Source organism: Syngnathoides biaculeatus, chromosome 10 (assembly GCF_019802595.1).
Source record: "Syngnathoides biaculeatus isolate LvHL_M chromosome 10, ASM1980259v1, whole genome shotgun sequence".
In the NCBI taxonomy this organism is placed as follows: domain Eukaryota; kingdom Metazoa; phylum Chordata; class Actinopteri; order Syngnathiformes; family Syngnathidae; genus Syngnathoides; species Syngnathoides biaculeatus.
In genome coordinates, this window is record NC_084649.1 from 10,007,860 (window position 1) to 10,024,179 (window position 16,320).

At 39.3% G+C, this 16,320-nt stretch overlaps 1 protein-coding gene across 5 annotated transcripts in view; it reads right to left on the reverse strand.

Moving 5' to 3' along the window:
* The window catches only part of LOC133507998 (MICOS complex subunit mic25-like), an 88,230-nt gene extending 72,168 nt beyond the window's left edge, over positions 1–16,062 (reverse strand). For 3 of the 5 annotated variants that reach the window (XR_009796959.1, XM_061833650.1, XM_061833648.1), the window contains exons 1-4: positions 15,815–16,061; positions 13,143–13,236; positions 12,988–13,042; positions 12,743–12,899 (exon numbers count right to left, since the gene is read on the reverse strand). Coding sequence is in view for 4 of the 5 variants with exons in the window: in XM_061833650.1 (XP_061689634.1) it covers positions 12,743–12,899; positions 12,988–13,042; positions 13,143–13,236; positions 15,815–15,898 (390 nt within the window). In the remaining variant the exon portion in view is untranslated. Of the gene's footprint in view, positions 1–12,742; positions 12,900–12,987; positions 13,043–13,142; positions 13,237–15,814 lie in introns of all 5 variants that reach the window. The other 2 variants (XM_061833651.1, XM_061833649.1) reach the window with 2 other exon arrangements.
* Between the last annotated feature and the right edge of the window lie 258 nt (positions 16,063–16,320).

The following is a 16,320-nucleotide window of genomic DNA, read 5'->3' on the forward strand; positions in this document are numbered from 1 at the left end:
TGAGTCTTTAGCGCAGCTCCATCTAATGGATGCATAACATAACCCCAGTCTCTAGCATCTATTCTGTGCGCTCTATAATGCGATGCGTCTTACATATGAAAAAGTTTTTAAATGGGCCATTGATTGAAGGTGCGACTTATAATGTGGTGCGCTTGATAGTGCAGAAAATACGTTATACCATTTCGGTGTGTAGTGGGCATTTAGAGCCGTTTAGGTCATTTCCAAGCTTGTTAGAAAAAGATTCATAGTGATTTTGTCCTTTTTACTAAAAAAAAAAAAAACAAAAAAAAAATCCCCAAAAAATTGTTTACCAGTAATTTCTTTTTCATGCTTCAGAAAATGTGGTGTTTGTATGTGCACATCTCTGGTTTACAAAACATTCCAGATAAGGTCACAAATGAAAGTGCTGTCGAGTTCTCAGCAATATCCTTTTTTCCACCTATGGTTACTCTAAATCAGAACACACCAAGTACAGCAGCATTTGCTTCCCTTTTTACAAGGGTAAACAGTGTGATTGGTGCAAAAGGGAAACATCTTTAATTCTAACTTTCTGAAAGTGTAATGGCCAGTCGTCACCATATTTTTTCCTTGTAGTGTTGCAAGATGAGAGAAGGAAATTTTGATTATCAGCAGATAGCAGGAATGGAGATAAATAGGAGATAGAGAAAGATGTCAGGTGAATATGAAAAAGTGAAACGTCGGAAATGAAACCAGACCAAACAAAAGCAATTATAAGTACAGAGAAGGGGTCATCAACCTTTTTGAAATGGAGAACTACTTCTTGGGTACCGATTAATGCAGAGTGCTACACTACAGGTAAGCTCAGGACTTCTGAAATAACAACTGTGATCACTGTGAACAAAGTGAGTGATCAAATTAATGATTTTTCACAATTATCAACAATAATTTAACAAGGTAGAAAAATGTATAAAAAAATGTGCAACTTTATTTTTGCCTCGTTTGTCCCAAACATCATCATCAACAACATCATTTCTATAGAAAACGCTGTTGTGCAGGAATTAAATGGCAGTAACTCAATGAGTCCCCTCGTGAATTCCAAATAAAAGGGTCTCTGTACCGGCTTATGCCCTGTAAACCAGAGCAGATGGTCAAAAACTGAGATGTAACCAGGTGAAGTCATCCATCCATTTTCTGAGCCACTTATCGTCAGGAGGGTCGCAGGAGTATGGAGCCTATCCCGGGTATCATTGGGCATGAGACAGGGTACACCCTGAACTGGTTGCCAGCCAATCACAGGGCACACAGAGACAACAGTCACACTCACAATCACATCTAGGGGCAATTTAGAGTCCCCAATTAATGCATGCTTTTGGGATGTGGGAGGAAACCGGAGTGGCCACAGAAAACCCATGCAGGCACAGGGAGAACATGCAAACTCTACACGGGGAGGGGGGCAACACAGAACTGTGAGGCAAACATTCTAACCAGTTGCACCACCATGCCACCGATTATATTAAAAACAATTAAAACAAAAGCACAATTAAAACAGCATCCATTGAAAAATATATAATTTAAAAGTGGAAGTGCTCTAAAATGCATGAAAATAAAGGTTTTGGACGTAAAAACATAAATACATAGGGCTGACATCACTTCTGTTGGCACCTTATTCCATGTATTGCCATTTGATGAGATTGAACAATTCCAGTGGTTACAAAGTAACTCCTTTGCTCCATTTAGGAACAGAACCATTTAAGGGCTGCTCCATTTCGTCCTACCCCCATTTAGAGCAATATATTACGATCTACCATATGAAAAGCCACAATGAGATCCAGAATTGACATCTTTCCTGAGTCACTATTCAACCTGAGATCATTTAGCACTTTGATAACAGCCGATTCTGTACTGTAATGACTTCAGAAACCTGACTGAAAGTCAATTTAAGTTAAAAAAAAATGCTGACTTGATTAAAAATATATCTCAACAATCTTAGCTATGAAAGGTAGATTTGAGATGGGTCTATAGCTTGCTAAAATGGAAGCATGAGGTGAGCAATTGATTATTTGCTAGAGAATCAGCCAGCACAGACATCACAATAGCGTTGAAAAAGTCAGATGATATCGAGTCAAGACAGCTCTTTGATCGTTTCAACTCTGGAACCATTTTCTCAACAGTTTTTTGGTCAATTGTATCAAATTCTGACATGATAATATACCGTAATTTCTCAAAAATAATATGCAAATTTTTCCAAAAATATTTTCAAAAAGTTAAGAGTGCATTATATTTAGGTATGGATGAAAAATGTAAAATACAATCACAACGTATAATCTTATACAGGTACATAGAGTGGTAAAACATGTATACATATACATTTCAATATGATATTCATTGTCTTATGTTACACATTTATATATATTACAGTAATGTGCACCCCCAACCTGAGCTCTCTGAGCTCCTCAGGGAGCTTGCATTTTACGATCATTAGCGTAGCATGCTTGTTGCTACTGCACCAAAGATCAGAAATGACTGTTCATGAATTTGTTTTAACTTAAACTAAGACAAAAAACGTCAACTACAACCGGTAGTTGTGCAGCTGCTTTTAAAAGAAATGTGTCATCACTCGTACCAATGACACCGGCAACCCACAAGTAGCACGGGAGTCCGGAACAACGTTAGCTCAATGGCTTCGGTCGACTATCAAAACAACGTGAGCTCATACTACATAATACGAGCGTCATGGGCACTTAAAAAGAAAAAAAAAGGAAAAAAAAACAGGAGAGCGCACACAATTGAAATGCTTGCTTTTTTTTTGTTGTGCCAATTTGTGTAATGTAGTTGTAAAACTGCACTACACACAAACGTTTTATGCCCAAATACTTAATGCAAAAAAAAATGTAAAGTTAAACAGGGTAACATAGTTTAGATTTTTAAGACTGTAGTATATATCAAAAGTATCAATAAAATGTGCCATCATTGAGCATTTATTTGAGTTGGTTGAGGGATTCTGTTCTGACAATTACAGGGACCAGGACAAGCGTGTCCTGTGGCCTGTCCCGAGATTATATTACGGCTACATCAGCACATGCACAATTATTATTACTGATTGTTGTACGGACATTTTTGGTAAAAACAATACAGGCACAAACCTAAAAAAAATCTAAATACAGATCATTCCTAATATTCTGAGCATATGGGTAGCGGCAAACTGGTGGTGCGCATTGTACATTGGTAAAAGGGTTTTCCTGAAACTTTTGGGTCAACTTTGGGGATGTACATTATACTTCAGCACGCATTATACTTGAGAAATTAAGGTAATTTTCCTTTTGCGACTTTGGATGCAAGATTTTCTCATTTTTCTGATTTGTGCTGATATTTAACCTGAAGGATTGTTAAAATGACAAGGAGTTCGTCTACTGAGGTCATAGTCAATTTGGAGTTTAGTTTTTCTCCACTTACGTTCTGCTTTACACTACACTATACACTTCAATTTAGAGGTCTTTAAGATCATTGTATTCCTCCACAGTGTTCTAGGTCACCTAAAGATTGTCTTAGTTTTCATCGGAAGGACAGCATTCATCTGTGATTGGCTGGGAACCAATTCAGGTTGTACCCTGCCTCCTGCCCGATGACAGCTGGGATAGGGTCCAAGTCCTCCCGTGATCCTTGTGAGGATAAGCGTCTCAGAAAACGGATGAAAGGACAACATTCATGACATTTGAGATTTTCCAAAACTATCCAAAAGTTCATTAACTGTCTCAGCATTCAGTTTGTGGCACAGCTACAATCTCCATAAACCTTGACCACATCTACCTACTTGAATCCATAAAAACCATAAAAATAGGTTTAAAAGTCATACACTATATTAATCTTATGCACTTCCAATTTTGTACTCTCACTCATAGATCAAGCATATACAAACCCAATTCCAATGAAGTTGTGTTAAATAAAAACAGAATACAATGATTTGCAAATCAACCTATATTTAATTGAACACACAACAAAGACAAGATATTCAATGTTCAAAATGATAAACTTTGTTTTTAGCAAATAATAATTAACTTCGTATTTTATACCTAATTGGAAATGTTGGGCTTCGCTAATTTTGTGTCAACATACTGACCTTTTTTTTTTTTGATTGAGTTTTGCTTACACTGTAAAATCGTATACACGTTTTCTTCTTTGTGTGTTAATGCCGTCAGCATAATTCCTGTTTGTGTACCCCTTTAAAAATAACAGACTTTGAACTTTTACCAAGTATTGATTGTATTGTTTTAAAATCTGTCTAAAAACATTTAAAAGTAATTTGTCGGTCTCTGTTTGCTGCTTGGGAAATGTTGTGCTTGTACATTTAAAGTTTAAAATAAACGATAACCGATCACTGATCCGATCACAAGAAGGAGCAGTGAGTCTATTTAAATGATCTAATTTACTCTATGTACTTGTGTACTTAATTCCTCAAAAAACACATTTACAATTAATAATGTAGCTTTTTTCATCTATGTATGCCAGTGAGGCATAGTGACGGACAGAACAAATTAAGAGTCTTCTGTTAGATGGCAATAAGTTCATACACCAACATATACTAACAAATATATCTACTTTTTGTGACATTTGTGTTTGTTGGTGTACTGTGAGATTTTTCAGTTGGAAAGTATGTGCCCGGGATCCAAAAATGATGGAATTCACTGCTCTGGTCCATTCATGTGTTCAACTGAACGGCGCCATGTTTCCACACAAGTGCTAGAACTAGCTTGCTAGGCTACGTAATGTTTTGTTGACTGTTTGCAAGCCATTTCATATAAAAAAAAAAAAAACAAGCTTACATGGACATCCGCTCCTATCCTACCAGTGACTACAAACACACGCCCCCCCAAGCCCTAATTTCTTCTGATAATAGTCAGCACAATCCACTCGTGTTGTCATCCTCAAGGTATCAAATTTATCCGATCACAGTTGTTTTGACAAGATCAAGCCCAGTGATCGTAAAAAACACGATGCAGTTGTATTAGAATACAATATTTCATTGCAGTAGTCTGACATAGTGCAATCATGAAAGTGAAAATTTGTCTCATAGTCTGATCCACGCATTAAGTGTCATCTCTCTCAGCAGTCTTTTCTCTCCAATGTGACCAACATATTTTTCTTAAGAACTTCATCGGCCATCATTTACAGTACTACATCAAAGGACATAAAAAAATATGTAAATACTGTACTACTATGGATACAAAAATAAACTGGCTTTTGGATTCATCTTTTCCAGAGCCATTTAAAGAAATCATTGATCAGATCAGCGAATTATGACACTAAAACCAATCAGCCGATCAGGATAAAATGCCAATTATCATCAGATTCCAATCAGGCCGATAAAATCGGCGTTAAGTCTATTATCCATAAAACCTAGCAACGCCCCCGGGCGGTTGAGCACACATCTAAGACTTGCGCCCGGTGGGTGGGCCAGAGTCAGTACGGGAGCTTCTATGCAAGTGCGCAAGCCAGGTGCAGGAGAACTTGAGAATAGACTGCATCCTTATTCATAACTTGGCTTGGTCTCACAAAGAGCAATATTTTATTGCACTTGACTGAGTACAATTTAGTAAGATGAAGAACATGCAAAATATTTAACACTAGTCTTAGTGGGGGTGTGCCCTTTGTCGACTTGACTATGATTAACCACCATTTTAATTGTTCCAGTGCAAACAGTATTATTGCATGTTAATTTGTGTGCAAGCTTCTGAGAAACATTTCTCATGTGAATAAAAGGTCTTGCCCTGCTGTCTTATTACATCGCCACAGCTCACTGATGGAAGATGTATTCCACTCCTACGCATTTGTCCTTTGAGCCGACAAGATTTGTGCCAGGGCACTCCCCTCCTTCGTCACAGCACTGCACCGATCGAAATCTCGTCAGCCGGTGAGGACTCTCCTCGTCAGCACATCACATGTGATAGAGTGTGTGCGTTTACAAAGGGCTTAGCGGCATTAACATGCTGGAAAAAAATGTCACACCCGTGATTAGAGAAGCTCATAACAACCGGTTTAACCGTGAGTCAATATGTCTTGTTTAATGTTAAATTTTGTCTACCCAAATCTATTTTTACCCCACCCCCCTCTGTCTTTGCTAACAAGCAATGCAGGCTATCGAGCTGAATGGCTGTCGGATTCAGACATCTGAATCTATTATATACTAGTGTGCTAGATAGCCCATCCCTGTCGGAGGCTGTAGATGAGCCCTCTTGCCAGATGCTTCCAAGTGATTACTGTTCCTGACACTGCTGCTACCTCACATTGCTTCCTATTTGGCTCCTATAGACTCTCTACAAAGGCAAGATGTATTTATTTATAATCCTCCATGTTGGAATATAGCAAGACTGGTACACTGGTTTGAGTGACCAATTTTGCTGGATCCATCTGAACTAGACAGAGATGGGCAGAATAATCAATCTGTTTTTGTTGCGCGCTGAAGAAAGTGAAGGAAAATTGAGTGCACTCCTTGGCTGCAACTACCACTGGCACCGTCAGCTCTGTCTCAACTAGTTTGTGGCCAAAAAAAGACCAGAAATCACAATTCATCCAAGCAGCATTAATTTGTTCACAACGATACTTGGATGGAAACGGCAGTTTAGGACATTTAGAGAGGGGTTTTCCTGTCCCTTGATAACAACGCTATTATACACTAATGCAGAGTGATAAAAGGGTGACAACCCAGCCTGACAAAGCTACCACCTTGGAATTAGAGTATACTTGCAATGAAGCTGTACACTAGGTTTTATGCCAAAACAAATGTGCCTGTATTTTATGTATGTAATGTGTAGCAAATACTACTGTGTGCCTTAAACATAATTAGCTAATTATTAATCATTAATTTCCCTTTGGTCAATTGAGAAATTGTAGGTGTTGTTTAGAACTGTATTGTTTATGCAACAACAAAATTTGAAAGGCAAAGACAAAAGTATTTAGAATGAGACCGAGGTTTTTGAAAACACCTACCTCATTGTTCTGCTCAAACTATTTTGCGTCTTTTGCATCTTGCGACAATAATTCATCAGTGGTGGAACACAGCTGTTACGTGTGTGCCACTCAAAATAATGATCTTGGAACTGTACATGTACCTGGAGAGCAGGGAGAGACATTACTCGCATAACTCAAATTTTCATCCTGAATATACAGTGGGCTGTAGACTAAAAATATACCTTTTGTCAGACAGGGAGGACACTCAGCTAATTATACACACCTCTGGTACAGACACATATGCAAATTAGTGTCCTCTAGTTGGTGTTTTTTTTTGCAGCTGTGTGTGAATAGGGATCATTAAAAAAATGTCTGCTGAGAGATTTTATTTTATTTTTATGGAAGCATGCAAAGCTCTAGTTTTAACTAGATCATTGTCATGTACATGTGGACATGCCCATCACTAATTTGAACTGGCTCTTTTCCACCATGGGTCATGTTGGCCAGATGGCGATAGCTGTGACAGCTATGTAAATAGAGTGGTTTCATACCAACACGACAGTCTATAACTCACCAGTAAATTCAACTAATATCTGTAAACAAAAACTACAAATGGCTTTGAATCCTCAATCCACTGAAAAAAGGTGGTGCACCATTATTAAACAAAAGACCGATCAACAGGCACTTTTAGAGCCCACAAATTAAACCAAACTAGCCAAAATTAACTGAATCAAATCTACATCTTAAGAGTGTCAACCTATCCTTGCTAAAATGGATCCTATTTTTGGATGCACATCATTATATACAGTACATCCACATATTGTACAGAATACATTTGCTTGAACTCGGCAGAAGGAACATGTCTATATGGGGCAACAGAGTGACAGAGCAGACCAAGTGTGGGTCAATGCATGAGATTGTGACGATCAATGCAACAGCGTGATGGAATTACATTTTGGTGGGTACCAAGAATATGTTAAAAATGAGTAGTTGAAGAAATATTCAGTGTAAAACTCACCAGCTCCACCCAGTCGCGTTATCTTAGGCCCATAGCGCCCAGGCACTACATTTTCAATGTGTGGCATCATCTGTATGCTTTCTGTCAGTGTTTTATCATTTTTCGAGTGGGCAGTGTCAAATGCTTTGATTTCGGGCATAGCTCACAGACAAGGACACGAGGACAGGTTGGAAAGGCACACTGAAAAACAAACGCAAGAGAAACATTACCGAGAAGCACATGTTGCTGTGCAGAGAATCACGCCAAACGCTTCATGGACATTAAACGTGCTTCAATATCGCCATCTAGTGTCTATTTAAGGGCCCACATCCTTCGCTCAACAATGGCCTTACTGTGCAAAGGATTCCAAAATTAATTTACCAAAATGTTGTGGTAAAACAAGAATAAGGTATGTCTGACTACAGAGACAATTCATTTGCATCCTTTATCAAACAAAAGCTGCTCCAACTGCCGGAACAACCAAGCACTGGCTGACGCTGTTCTTGAAGCAACTCACCACAGTGTGACAAAAGTACACAATTTCCTGTCAACTGCCCACACAACAGTCTGGCTGAAGTGTTAAAATGAAAGTATGTGTGAGAGAGAAGGGACATCAGCATGACCAAATGGGCATGCCACCGCTCATCACACACTTCATCGCTAATGGAGAACATTCTTTTTTTTTTTGCCTCTCTCTCACTTCTGTGACGAGCTGCAATTGCAAGACAGTTTTGGCAACATTTTATTACTATTTATAAACTGTATCACAACTTATTTTGTGAACAAATGCATCTCTACCAGGATCATTCAAAAGAAAGCATTTATCATTTGAACAATCAATCCCATTTTTTTGTTGCTGAATGAATTTCTTTTTGCTGGAAAAAGTAGAATAGTGTCAAAAAATTATAAAAATAAATGTTCTCAAATTCTTTATCCCCTTTCTTAATACATCATCTCCTGTAGGTATTCAATGATGATGTTCTAACGCAGTGTTTCTCAAAAAGTGGTCCACAGACCATCTGTAATCCCTGACAAAAATCCAAGTCCCCCCCACAAAGAAAAAACATTCTAATTTGGCATTGCTCATTACTAAACATAAAATATTTGAATAAAAGTTTGTACAAATGGCAAAAAAAAAATCATGTAACTGTACACAATACTGTTAAAGTACCAGGCAGGCATACTTTTCTGGGAAGTTACCAATATAGAGGTATATGAATAATGTCAAAAATGTAAAAAACTGAAGACTTTTCCTTTCGGCTTGTCGCATTAGGGGTCGCCACAGCGTGTCATCTCAGATGAAGGCACACTTTTTTGGCACAGTTTTACGCCGGATGCCCTTCCTGACGCAACCCCTCTGCATTTTAGCCGGGGAGAGAATCTTGCAGGACCCGGTATTCCCAGGCGGTCTCCCATCAAAGTACTGACCAGGGCCAAACTCGCTTAGATTCGAAGATCTGACGAGATTGGGCGTTCTCAGGGCAGCATGGCTGTAAGCACTGAACATTTCCAATATTTTTCAATAATAACTTCAAACTTTTTTGAAGTTTGATTTTGAGTGATATGACAAATAATGGATTGGATAGTGCCAATAATAATGGAATAAAGCTGATTCTGATTATTATTTCTTATTTTACCTCCAAAATTGGGCAGGCTGAGAAAGATTTGGGGTTTCTTTGTCTTTTCAGATAATGCCATTAATATGATGAGGAGGAGGATTAACAGTAACAGTAGTTATTACTAGTAGTATGAGGTGGAAATCCAAGCAAGAAAGCTTGTGAAAGACTTTGTAAATATAAACAGTCCTCTTCGTATGTTATTCTCAAACCAGAGCTTTTAAAGAGAGGACAAATTTACAAACGTTAAATTTTTCCTCAAACAAAATCACTTCATAGGTTGGATAAAGAACATGTGACTGATATGAACTTGGAATCCAAAGTATGTATGCTGCTTGTTACCTATCACAAGGTATATAACAAATGGAAAACTATTGCATCCGTTCTTGTCGCCCTGCCAAGAAAAAAATCTAAACTAAAACAGATGCTTGTTCTTGTCAGTCTGAATATGTGCGAGAGTTGTTTAGTGCTGAATGGGGGCCCATGCTAATTACGTTTTATTTGGAGCAGGAATGACACCTCAGAGATGGAGAGAATAGTATGGCAAATGTAGGAGGTGTTAATGGAGGTGAAGAGAGGAGTTGGGTGTTGTTGCAATAACTCATGGTCAAACTTCTGCATGTATACAGTACTCTCTCTGCACTAGTGAGGATTCTGTTTATTTCTAGCACATTTGCAATTTGAGTGATGAGGTTTGGAGTTATTATCTTTAAACGCAGAGAATTACACTTTTATGGGGTTGTTTGTGTCAGTTCTGCTTGCTTAATTAAATAAGGGAGAGGAATCTTTGACATTAGTAAGAGTTTTCGGAACTGCTTGCCTTTTGATTGGACTAAGACATTCACACAGCAAATTTTAAAAGAAGGAAATGTTGACCGGTGTGCTTTGCAGTAAAATTATTTACAAATATACGTTTTGCAGCAGTCAGTGGCCATCCTGAACACTCAAAAGAAGTTTAAACTACATCAATAGGATCAAAAAGGCAAAACTACTGCATTTGTTGCTACTCTTCTTCTTCTTTTCCTTTCGGCTTCTCCTGTTAGGGGTCGTCACAGCGCGTCATCTTTTTCCATCTAAACTTATCTCGTGCATCTTCCTCTCTCCCACACACTGTTCTCATGTCCTCCTTCACAACATCCATCAACCTTTTCTCTGGTCTTCCTGTCGCTCTTTTGCGTGGCAGCTCCATCCTCAGCATCCTTCTACCAATATATTCACTCTCTTGCCTATGGACATGTCCAAACCATCGAAGTCTGCTCTCTCTAACCTTGTGTCCAAAACATCCAACTTTGGCTGTCCCTTTAATGAGCTTGTTTCTAATCCTATCCAACCTGCTCACTCTGAGCAAGAACCTCAACATCTTCATTTCTGCCACCTCCAGTTCTGCTTGCTGTTGTTTCTTCAGTGCCACCATCTCTAATCGGTACATCATGGGCGGCCTCACCACTGTTTTGTAATCTTGCCCTTCATCCTAACAGAGACTCTTCGGTGACATAACACACCAGACACCTTTCGCCAGCTGTTCCAACCTGCTTTGAGCCGTTTCTTCACTTCCTTACCACACTCACCATTGGTCTCTATTGTTGACCCCAAGTATTTGAAGTCGTCCACCCTCCCTATCTCTTCTCCCTGGACCTTCACTCTTCCTCCTCCGCCCCTCACATTCATGCACATATATTCTGTTTTACTTCGGCTAATGTTAATTTCTCTCCATTCAAGTGCGTGCCTCCATCTTTCTAATTGTTCCTGCGCCTGCTCCCTGCTTCCACTGCAGATCACATTTGTTGCCACTCAATGCAAAATTATTTTTCAAAATAGGGAGGCAACACAAATGGGTATTCAAAACTTGTCTTTGTGTATGCAACATTAAAATATTATTATGATGCTGCAGACACATTTTAGTAAGCAGTCATTTGCTCCGAAAAATGCAGGGGGCAGCAACTCCAAAAGTGAAATGTCCCCAAATATAGCGCAATTTTGAGTCCCAGCAATAATGTTGGGGGAAAGTATGCCTCTTAAGCCGCACAAAAACCAAAAAGGTGATTTGCCGCACATCATATGACATCTCCAAATTTAAAATGGCACTAAGCAGCCCCAAAAAATGGCATGTAAATTCAACACGCCACAAAGAAAAGTTATGTTAACGAGACTGACAAATTTAGATGAATAAAAGAAGTCACTAAGTATATAAAATCAGATTTGAAAACTTCGATAATAAGGGTCACCTCTCAGCTCTCAGATGCTGTGTACGTGTCCAATGGATGCACCAAAAGGAATCAAACAAACTGAGGGTTTGATAGCTTACACCACGGGTGTCAAAATCAGATCCGGCCCGTCACGTGACTTTATGTGGCCCGCAAAGGCAAATCATCTGTGTCAACTTCCATGATTCTTGTGAAAATCTGGACAAAAATGTCAAATTGTCATGTATCATAAATAGTAATGCTGTTATATAGGCATTTTTGTGTTACCAAAGATGAACAATGGTTGAAAAACCCATCACACTTCATTTCTGAATCCAAATCTCGTTCATAAATTTCATGCGTAGATATGATGAGGCAAATTAAGATTTATATAGATTCACAATCATAACGGCCCTCCGATACTACTTGGACTGAAACCCCGCAGGTAGGAAATTACTGTGCTGCCTCCTAATATTTGATATTTTGGACTCTCCCATGTAACTAACTGAGGTAATCAAAATGTTAGACGCAGCTCTCATTGCAATGCAGCACAGTATTTCATGACTGTATATGACACCAAAATAACAACCACATTGTTAAATGAATATCTCAACAAAACTGAAAACTATCTTTGTAAATGGCAAACATTTAATTCATTGACCAATGCATTGTGCAAGTCCTCATTTGCAGTGGCGAATATGCACAGCAAAATGCAAACCTGTAACCTAAACAGAGGAGGGAGCTGTTGATTAGTAACAAGGTTTGGGCAGAACGTCTTTAATGGGAGAAAACAAAAGAAAATTAAAATGTTTTTGTCCATGTAGTGTGTTTGATTTCAGTTTTACTGCATAAGAGAAGTTCTCCTGAAATATACTGTATTTTTTGCTACTGGTTTTTACATATTTTGGGGATATAGTCAAGTGTTGATTTTTTTTCTGCAACACTTGATCATTTGTGATATTTTTAGTACAACAAAGTTCAATAAACAGAGAGCACTTGAACTACTCTGAATTGTGTTAGATTCAAACAGTGTGACTCACCAGTATCTTTGCCTTCTCTTGTTCTTCCCAGGCCTTCTCTTTCGCAACAATGAGCGAAGGGCTCAGATCATCCAACCCCACGGCGATTCCAGTCTCTCTATCCCTCTGGGCCAGTCTGGCCACCTGCTCCTGCACCAGCGTCTGCTGATTCTCAAAGCTGAATTCGGAAACATAACACATAGCAAGATAATCCAGAATGAGATACAAAGGATTGATGGATGCATGATGTACGGTGAACCGCTTACTTTCTCCGAATTTCCTCTTGCAGTCCTGTTGTGGAGGGACTGGATGGTTTTAAACCTGGAAACCAAAATAGATAAATATAATGACACTCCCTGTTGTAACAAACTTGCTAGAAGGAACAATTAATACAGGACAGTAATATTAAAAGGTAACATACTTGATGTTTTGTGATGGTCTTGCTTAGCTGGTGGGCTCATGGAGCTGCAAGATCCCTGAGTTTCCCTCATTCGCCTAAGAACATCATCTGACAGCTGGGGAAAAAAAGTAAGAAAAGATCTTTGTGCATCACATTACAGTGTTTATAACATCTCTAGAGCATTTCCAGAAAATCAGAAACCCACTCAACCAATCACATCTGCACAAAATTATTGGCGACCTATGATATTATTATTCAATGGAAAGACAAAATCAAACAGCCTCTTAAAATTACAGGCTGGCTGATTTCAGGTACCAGGTGAGCTGGAGCCGTGAAGGTGGGGTACATCCAGGTCGGGATTGGTCACCAGTCCATGGCATCTCATATACTATACAATATACTCTAATCCAGAGGTATCAAAATTGTTTGTTTTTTTTTTTTTTTTTTTTTTTTTGGTTGAGGGTCAAATTATCATTCCAATTCCCTCAGAAGGCCCTTATGACAGTGAAACCATCTATCCATCCATCCATTTTGTTAGCCGCTTATCCTCACGAGGGTCGAGGGGAGTGCTGAAGCCTATCCCAGCTGTCAACGGGCAGGAGGCAGGGTACACCCTGAACTGGTTGCCAGCCAATCACAGGGCACATAGAGACAAACAGCCACACTCACAATCACACCTAGGGGCAATTTAGAGTGTCCATTTAATGTGGCATGCTTTTGGGGTGTGGGAGGAAACCGGAGTGCCCGGAGAAAACCCACGCAGGTACGGGGAGAACCTGCTAACTCCATGTAGGCGGGGCCGGGATTGAACCCGAGTCCTCAGAACTGTGAGGCCAACACTTTACCAGCTGTGCCGCCACAGTGAAACCATACGTCATCATATTCTTTCATATACACAACAAAGTGAGGGATAACTAGTTTTAAAATCAGAAGGATAATAGTTTGTTGAGCTATTACTTTAAAAGGGTTTGGTAGCAGAAAAATGCCATCCATCAATATTATTGTTCATTACATATGAAAGTTTTGAATTTTTATTCAGATTTAAGCAAGAATTATGGAAGTTGACACACATGATTTCCTTTAGCGGGCCACATTAAATGTTGTTGCAGGCCACATCTGGCCCCCGGGCCTTGAGTTTGATACTTGTGCTGTAATCAAACGGGTATTCACACATGAACAATTTATAGTTTTCAATGAACCTCATGAATTTAGAATGCTGTAAGAAGACGGAAGACAGAGCCCAGTCCCAGGAGAATACCACACAAAAATGGGGAGAACACGGAAACTCCAGTTTCAAATTCAGAACCTCTCAATTTTGAGCAGACAAAACAACCACTCGGCCACCATGCAGCATAAACAGGTTTTTGATTATCGTAAAGGGAGAAAGATTCCACAGTTGACATTATACCAAGGAACCACAGAACTATGAGGAAGACACGATAACCACTAATCGACATGCTTCCACACAGAAAACTAAAACCACTATAATTTGAAGAAAAAAAACATTTTAAGAAATAACTAGCACAGGAAGGCACTTGTGGCCCACAATGCATTTTTTTAGTGACCAAAGCAGCCCACTTCATTATGTTCACACCTCCGAACTCTATTATATATTATACTGTGGATGTATATATAGCGGTGGAATAGTGGGGAAGTTGTAGAGCTTTAGCCTCACACTTCTGAGGACCGGGATTCAAATTCTGGTCCCGCCTGTGTGGAGTTTGCATGTACTCCCCGTGCCTCCATGGGTTTTTTTGCGGGCACTCCGGTTTCCTCCCACATCCCAAAGACATGCACTCATTTGAGACTCTAAATTGCCCTTAAGCATGATTGTGAGTGTGATTGTTGTTGGTCTCCAATTGCCCTGCAATTGACTGGCAACCAGTAGAGGGTGTACCCCGCCTCCTCCCCGCTGATAGCTGGGATAGGCTGGAGCACTCCCGTGACCCTTGTGAGTTTAAGCGACTCCAAAAATGGATGGATTACATGGACACACACACACACATATAATACGTTTGTCCTTTTATGTAGCAAAAACCAAACCGCAGTGTGACAGAGGTAAACAATACTGATTCAATGACCGCTGTGTAGAACTGCCTCAACATCTCCAATGCCAGGCCGTGCTTCTTATTATTAATTAATTTATGATTTAACAAGGGGGGTACTAACTTTGAATATGTTTTGTCCTTAATACATCAAAATTACCATTTAAAAACATTATAAATTCACTGGGGTTATATTAGTCAGATAGGATAGGAAATAGGATCATATTTTTGTAATGATCCTAATACTAAGAATTTGAGAACATATACAATTTAATAAATTATGCTGTCATTTTAATTAAATAATATACTGTAACAGCCCTGGGAAAAATAACTTTGCACACTACTGACCTAGCAGCAACAACATTGTAAAACCTTTATTTTGCTCTTTATTTTTGCGCCCATTCAATGCTTTTATTTAAAAAAAAAAAAAAACCCGTTCCAGTTTAATTTTGATTTTAATAATCACCCAGTGGAGGGTAACGACAGTTAACTTTCACTTCTTGGTAAGCTTCGCTGGACCACGTCATTTGTTCACGGTGTCAAGTAGCAAGGAGTCAATGAAAGGGCGTTTGAGTGCAATCATTAACGCATGAACGGCGATAAAGTACAGTACGTATAATAAAATAGAGAAACAGCGTGGACGGTTACCTTGACTCCTTCAATAACCGTGACCTTCTCTTCTTCGTCCAATCCGAATGACACTTTCCTTGCCGTGCTGCCATTTCCTCCCATTCTGAACGCCTTCTCCGTCGCGCTTAGCGTGTGCGTTATTGGGTTAATTCTGCTTTGGTTTGTGACAGGTAGACATTTATTTTTGGGAGACAGCGGCTGCACTCGCCGCCCGCTGCCGCTGGTTAAAACGGCCCAATCAAGGTCACTCTGCCCTGCACTATTCTCAAAGCTAATTGGTTGGATGAAATATTTCTGACGTTTTTACGCAATAGGCGTGAAGACGGGAAATGTAGTCCACAACTCCAGTTTGGCCACAATACTGTAGTTTCATTGGAAAACTGAAGATTACTGACGATGCAGATTCGACAAATAAGAAAATGCTTTGCAGAACGCCACTTCCCTCCCATTTTTTTTTAAAACATTGGTGATTTTTTTTGTATGTGATATTAACTGTGGGCAGGACGGGAGTGCAGCTGTAAAGT